General features: G+C 42.2%; 1 protein-coding gene across 4 annotated transcripts; it reads right to left on the reverse strand.

Annotated features, from left to right (window-relative positions):
* Window positions 1-101: 101 nt before the first annotated feature.
* On the reverse strand, window positions 102-6,581 carry GAR1 (GAR1 ribonucleoprotein). 4 transcript variants are annotated; one of them, XM_083756961.1, is made up of 7 exons: window positions 6,480-6,581; window positions 4,190-4,409; window positions 3,939-4,093; window positions 3,144-3,203; window positions 2,369-2,492; window positions 1,936-2,010; window positions 102-644 (listed from the first exon to the last, which is right to left on the reverse strand). In XM_083756961.1, the coding sequence occupies exons 2-7, from the start codon at window positions 4,398-4,400 to the stop codon at window positions 631-633; spliced, it is 639 nt and encodes a 212-aa protein (XP_083613087.1). In that variant the 5' UTR covers window positions 4,401-4,409; window positions 6,480-6,581; the 3' UTR covers window positions 102-630. The 4 variants fall into 4 exon arrangements, with proteins under 4 accessions (XP_083613087.1, XP_083613085.1, XP_083613088.1 ...); XM_083756959.1 differs by having other exon boundaries at window positions 2,354-2,492; XM_083756962.1 differs by having other exon boundaries at window positions 6,175-6,497.
* Window positions 6,582-6,660: the final 79 nt, after the last annotated feature.

Consider the following 6,660-nt stretch of genomic DNA (forward strand, 5'->3'; position numbering starts at 1 on the left):
ATGTGTACACAATAAACCATTAACTATGGTTTACTGTGATGTGCGAATGGAAAAATGAATTTAGCACAAATGCCCATCAATTATACTTTTGAGCTCAAACCTAAGTTATTACCTATTTTATTTTTAAAAAACAAGAAAACTTTTGTCATTTAGACATATCATTCATTAGACACCCAAGTTAAATATAACTGCGAAAGCATATTCAAGTTGTTTTGATACAATTTTGTATGAATCCATGAAACACTATTTGAAGACTGACAAAAACCAAAATACAAAGACAGATAATAAAAAATAAATTGAGCAGACCATCTTCTAAGTTATTGTTTAGGAAGTCACTGGTTTCCCAACTTCAAGATGAGTTTTTGACTAAAAAATATAGCTCATAAAAAGTGTTTAAAAACAACATTCTGTTTAATGTCAAGAGCACAAGAGGTCCAAGGGGATTTCAAGAGAAGTATCTGTAGATCTGCAACTGGTTCATCTCAGTAGAAATCCAGGGTAGAAATATTCGCTCCTTTAGACAATAACGTATTAAAAGTCCACTTTACGACATTCAAGTTCATAAAAAAGAACTCTCATTAAATTCTGAAGATGAAACCATTAATTTGGAATTTCCCAGAACATCTTCACTTAACGTCCTCTGCCTAATTTGAAAGAAAAACACAAATCAGATCATCATTCCCATCTAGCCTGGAAAAATGCAACAAGTTTTTATAACAAATGGGTAGGTTGTTGTTGCAGTGCCTGCAATATTGTAGACATCTGCATTTGTGGTTTTAACATTCCACTGAAGCACTATAGATAACATTCTACCATTTACTGGTAGAAGTTTGGCTGGGTATTCTATCCAAGGCCAGCTTCACATGTGATGCTCTCCCAGAAAAGTAACATGAAATGGGGCTCCCAAGTGTTTCCCATCACTACCATAAGGACCTTTATGCAGGATTACTACCAACAGTAGTAACAACACTGTTACAAACACTTGCAAGACTCCTTCCGTATTGCTGTTACAATGCCCCAACATAGAAACATCCTACACGTGGGAACATCAAAATAGGCATCTTCCTAAATATTACTTAACTGTTAGTGCCTTGACAAATTCAGGTGAGAGAATATGCTCAGCCTGGAGCTCCTACCCAAACAACAGCATGTCTTCCTGGAATAGCTGGACCTCTGCACCTCACCTGTCTCCATCATTATAAACTTTCAGGGCAAAATTGAAAACATTCTGTTGAAACGGAGATTTGGTGGCTGAAGAATATTGTTGCTGCCAACCTCAAGATCATTGGATCAAGTATGTTTCTAGGTGTAACTGCTTTTAGACATTTACCATTGTAATTGTTTTTTGAATGCTGTAATCAGTTTAAAACATTTTTGCTTTGCTTTTGTTTAGGAATTGTTTGCCACCCTGGGCTCCTTGGGGAGGAAGAGCAGGATAGCAATTCAATAAATAAATAATAATAATAATAATGAATGATACCGATGGCCTTGACTCTACTCCTGGTAGTTTTAAAGCTTTTTACCATCAACAAACACTGTCTACACTGCAGAGGACTCCTCTGTTCATTCACTATGGGGTTATGCTGAATGTTGTACAGAATTTCACTGGACCCCTTACCAGATCCTTGGATCATCACCAGTGCCCTGAGCGTGAACTTAACATGCACCACAGAGCACATCCAATGCTCTCCTTTGGTTGCACATTGCGGGGGGGGGGGGGGAATGGGTACTTGTGAACAAGCTATTCAGAAAACCTATCATCCAGTAAGGATCAGGAGCTCTTGATAAATTTCCAAGGAACCCTACATTTTCTGAAACAGGTTTAAAACAATTACTTAAGTCACAGTAAGAGAAAGGTAGCTGAATATTGCATAGATATATTACCAGAAACAGTACCATAGGTAATTAATTCCGTAATGTTGCCATTATACTTACCTCTAAATCCTCGGCCACCTCCACCACCTCGTCCTCCTCTGAACCCTCCACCACCTCTGCCACCCCTGAAACCACCTGGAAAATAAAAGCAGAAGGTAATTAATTAATTAATTAATTAATTAAATTAATAATACTAATACCCGGCCCTTCTGGCTGGGTTTCCCCCAGCCACTCTGGGCGGCTCCCAAAAGAATATTAAAAGCACAATAAAAAATAATTAAAAGCACAATAAAACATAGGTATATTTTATGACAACTTCCAAAACCATCAGGAACATCTTGCTTCTAGACCTGGATTTTCCAACTTTTTTTGGGGGGGGGGGGGAGAAAGAGAGAGAGAGAGAGAGAGAGAGAGAGAGAGAGAGAGAGAGAGAGAATGTCTACCACCTTATTTCATGCATCCAGACAACAATACCTACCTCCCCCTCTGCCACCTCCACCTCTGCCACCTCCTCTTCCACCACGGCCTCCTCTTCCACCTCTCGGAGGTCCTTTTTCACCTGGAGGCCTTGGCAAAAATCTCTGAAGAGGGAGCAATTTTGCTGGATCGATATAAAACTGTGGGGGAGCGGGGGAAAGGCCGAGGTTAGGTTTTGTCCAAAACCTTTCTTACATGTGTATATAACTTAAAAGTTAGAGTAAACAAGTTTACTTTAGATTTAACAGCTAATATTAGAACTAGGTGTTGCTGTAACCCTATGTTTCACTGCTTTCTTGATCCATGTAAAGTCATCACCAAGTCCCACTGAAACAGATGCTAGACATATCAAGTTTCACAGCATCACACTGATATTTATTTATTTCCTGCCTTTTTCTCTGACAGGACTCAAGGAAGCTTACATATAAGAATAGGAACCTGTCACACCATAGGGAAAAAACAATAATTAAATAGCAACTGAACACTGATATTACATACGTATATAGTTTTACTTCTATTTAAAACCAAAGAAATAAATACAGTGGTACCTCTGGTTGCAAACGGGATCCATTCCAGAGCCCCGTTCGCAACATGAGCAGAACGCGTCTGCACGGCTGCTGCTTCTGCGCGTGACATCATTTTGAGTGTCACTCAATGACTACTTACATACCATTAATACTTACTGCACATGCATTTAGAAGGTAAGCTTAAATAACACCCCATGGTATGAGAGCTTTCATGCACCTTACCCAAGTTCAGAATTTTGAAACACTGGGTAATAGGTACTTTACCTTTTGCAACTTTTTGAAGGAAGCAGCTTTCATGTTTTCCGACAATTTGACTGAAAAATACTATTTGACTTGTCTAGGAAAGATTACATTAAATGCATGTCCAATTCTTTTCATATGGATGAAAAGTGCCCAAGCAATGTTTGAGTCTTATTACAGCTTTTTTGTCATTTATATTAGAAATTATCTCTTTGACATATGATGGAAGAGCATTCCACAGGAAGGGCACTACTGCTGAGAAGGCCCTCTGCCTGGTTCCCTGTAGCTCTGCTTTTTGCAGTGAGGGAACTGCCAGAAGACCCTTGGAGCTGGATCTCAGTGTCCAAACTGAACGATGGGGGTGGAGATGCTCTTACACACATCCCTATGTGGACATTAAGCTTTGTATTCCCCCACAGAGAGAGATACCAAATGGAGATCCCAACAAACTAACTTTGTAAATCAGCTGAGAGAATTATGCCTGCTTTATACTCATAGGAAGGGATGGCAGACATACGATTCCATCTCTGCACAAGCCCCTTGCGTGAGTAAAAACACAGGCTAGCCACACAAAAAAGTTTCTATTCTGGGTGCGAAGGTAATGTGTGGGGTTGCATTTCACCCCTTCTCCAACAGCCCATTTACTTGAATGAACTACAGAAAACCAGGTAAATGGTTAAAATACAAGGCTGAGATTAATCTTAAAAGATATACTGAAATTATGGAATCTAGATTATGGAACACTAGAAAATTAAAGAGAGAGGAAATGCTAGTAATTTATCTTCTGCAAACATTCAAAAGTACACAACTAAAGGATACAAAGTCTCTGAGCTGCCCAAAGATTTCATCCACTTTCCCAATCTGTTCCTTATTTTCTAAATAGACGGGTGCATTGAAATAAGGTACTTTGCTCTCCTGAGTCACACATTTGCAAACAATGTCGTCTTCACAGGGGTGCATAAACTCTCCCAGGACTGTAAATAAAAAAAGGAAACATATTGAGATCAGGAATTCAAAGTCAGGATCTAAACGTTTTGTTTCATGTACGTTAAGAAATGACTGTAACTTACTGACTACACTTTCTGGAGGTCCTTGGTCATATGATCTGTTGAAGCCTCCTCGTCCACCACCTCCACGGCCAAATCCACCTCTTCCACCACCCCGTCCACCTCTATTGAAGCCACCGCCACCTCGGCTGAAGCCACCACTGCCACCACCTCTATTGAAGCTGCCACCGCCACGATTGAAGCTTCCACCACCGCCTCTTCCTCGATACGACATGACTCTCTTCTGTTCAGTAAAGAATTCATGAAAATCAGTAGCACTCCTATATATCTCTGTAGCGCTTGAATCACTCTAGACTTGTGACAATCATTTCACTGCATGCATTCACTAGCGTTATCATGCATTAATCTACATCATCCAAAATACTTTTCAAAAGATCAGTTACGTTGAAGGCATAAGATGTTAGGTTTTGAGTTTGGGTTTTTTAGGTTATCGAAATCAAACAATCACTTAATCATCATAAAATTCCTGTAACAAGAGATTCTTTTCTCCCATAAAAAACATTCTGTTTTCACATTTCAGTTGCACCAACTATCCAAAAACTAGATGCACAGATATATTTGATTCCTTAGCTGTTCCACACAGCAGTTGTAATACAGTGGTACCTTGGTTCTCGAACGTAATCCGTTCCAGAAGACAGTTTGACTTCCGAAATGTTCAAAAACTGAGGCACAAAGGGGCTGGCTGCAAATTCAATGGAGAAAATTGAAAAAACACACAGCAGAAGCCATTCCACTTCCAAGGTGTGTTCGAAAACAAAAGTATTTACTTCCAGGTTTTTGGCATCCGAAACGTTCGGCTTCTGAGACGCTCGAAAACCTAGGTACCATAGTATATGAATCAAACAGATAGTTGTACCTTGGTTGATGAACACCTTGAAACTCAAACATTTTGACTCCTGAATGCTGCAAACCCAGAAGTGAGTGCTCCAGTTTGTGAACGTTCTTTGGAACCCAAATGTCTAATTGGCTGCAGTAGCTTCCTGCAGACAATCAGAAGCCGTGCCTTGATTTCCGAACGTTTTGGATGTTGAACAGACTTCCAGAACTGATTCCGTTCGACTTCCAAGGTACCACTGTACTTGTAGTTTTAGACAGCAAGTCTACCACATTCATGAGCTAAATGAGGGAGTAGGAAGGTACTAGTCTGCCAAGGGCAACCATGAGTCTAAGACAGGGGTCGGCAACCTAAGGCCCATGGGCCACAAGTGGTCCACGGGGTCATTTAACCGTCCCACGAGCCGCCCCTGAACCAAGCAGCCCACTCGAGTCCATGCACACTGCGCTAAACCGATGCAGCACAGCACGGGGACTCACTTCTGTGGTGCCGGAAATCGCATCTGCGCAGATGCAGAAAATCGTGGGCGTGGGTGCTCCAGCCCACAGAGGGATCTCCGCTGGAGTGAACTGGCCCTGGTAAGGTAAACTTTGCCACCCCCTGGTCTAAGACACCTGGTAAATGAATAAGACTCCCTACATTTCAATTCCGTTATACAACACAACTTTATTCCAACAAAATTTGAACCATAGTTATTTAAAATGGTACTACTTTATCATTTGGCCCATGAAAGTGAACCAAAACCTTACCTAAATACTCAAATCATCATAGGCATTCTATCAGTGTTGTGAAAGGACATATAGCAAGTACTGTTTTTTATTTAAAACAAAGGGAGAAGGGGAACAGCTATTTCTTCACCCACCACTATCTTCCTTACACCGCTTTCAACTTAAATATTACACTAAACTTATACTGAAGTGTTATTTACTCTTCAGTACAGTGGTACCTCAGGTTACATACGCTTCAGGTTACATACGCTTCAGGTTACAGACTCCGCTAACCCAGAAATAGTGCTTCAGGTTAAGAACTATGCTTCAGGATGAGAACAGAAATTTTGCTCCGACGGCGCGGCATCAGCCTTCAACGGCAAAAACCAGCATATGAGGAAGTGGGTCATTTTAATAGCACGCATCGGCTTAGGAGTAAGCCTCACCGAGTTCAATGGGGTTTACTCGCAAGTAAGTGCGTTCCACATCCCAAGCTAAGAGCCACGTATTTCCCAACACAGCCCCGCTGCATAAACGGCCAGGAGGTTCAGAAGCAGGCGCCCAACCCGGGGTTTTGCAGAGAAGCACAGCAAGGCTGTAGCAGCAACCACGACCCCCGCCCCTCCTCCTCCTCCCAGCCCACACGGGCTCCAGGCGCCTGCAAGGAGAGGCAAGCCCCTGCAAGCAGCATTGCAGGGGGTCGGGCTAGATGACCCTCAGGATCCCTTCCGACTCTAACAGGATCTCCCACCTAAGCGCAGCACACTCCGCTCTTCCTCCCCACGTGGCAGCACCTCTCTTCCGCCAAGGACTCACGCTCTCAGACCACTTCCGGCGGCCCTCCTTCTCCTTCCACGCTTGCCAGCGATCCGGCCAATCGCAGGCCCGCCGTAAAATCACGCGCTTCCGTTTTACGACGCGTAGCCAACCAT

The sequence above is a fragment of the Podarcis gaigeae genome (genome assembly GCF_964106915.1).
Source record: "Podarcis gaigeae genome assembly, chromosome: 9".
Lineage (NCBI taxonomy): Eukaryota > Metazoa > Chordata > Lepidosauria > Squamata > Lacertidae > Podarcis > Podarcis gaigeae.

Excerpts from the sequence above, each read along its gene's own strand:
- GAR1 (XM_083756959.1), bottom strand. The coding sequence starts at position 4,400 with ATGTCGTATCGAGGAAGAGGCGGTGGTGGAAGCTTCAATCGTGGCGGT. Across the intron at positions 4,094-4,189 it reads ACCTCCAGAAAGTGTAGTCA|TCCTGGGAGAGTTTATGCAC; the intron begins GTAAGTTACAGT and ends TTTTATTTACAG. Across the intron at positions 2,011-2,353 it reads TGGAGGTGGCAGAGGGGGAG|GTGGTTTCAGGGGTGGCAGA; the intron begins GTAGGTATTGTT and ends TTTATTTTCCAG.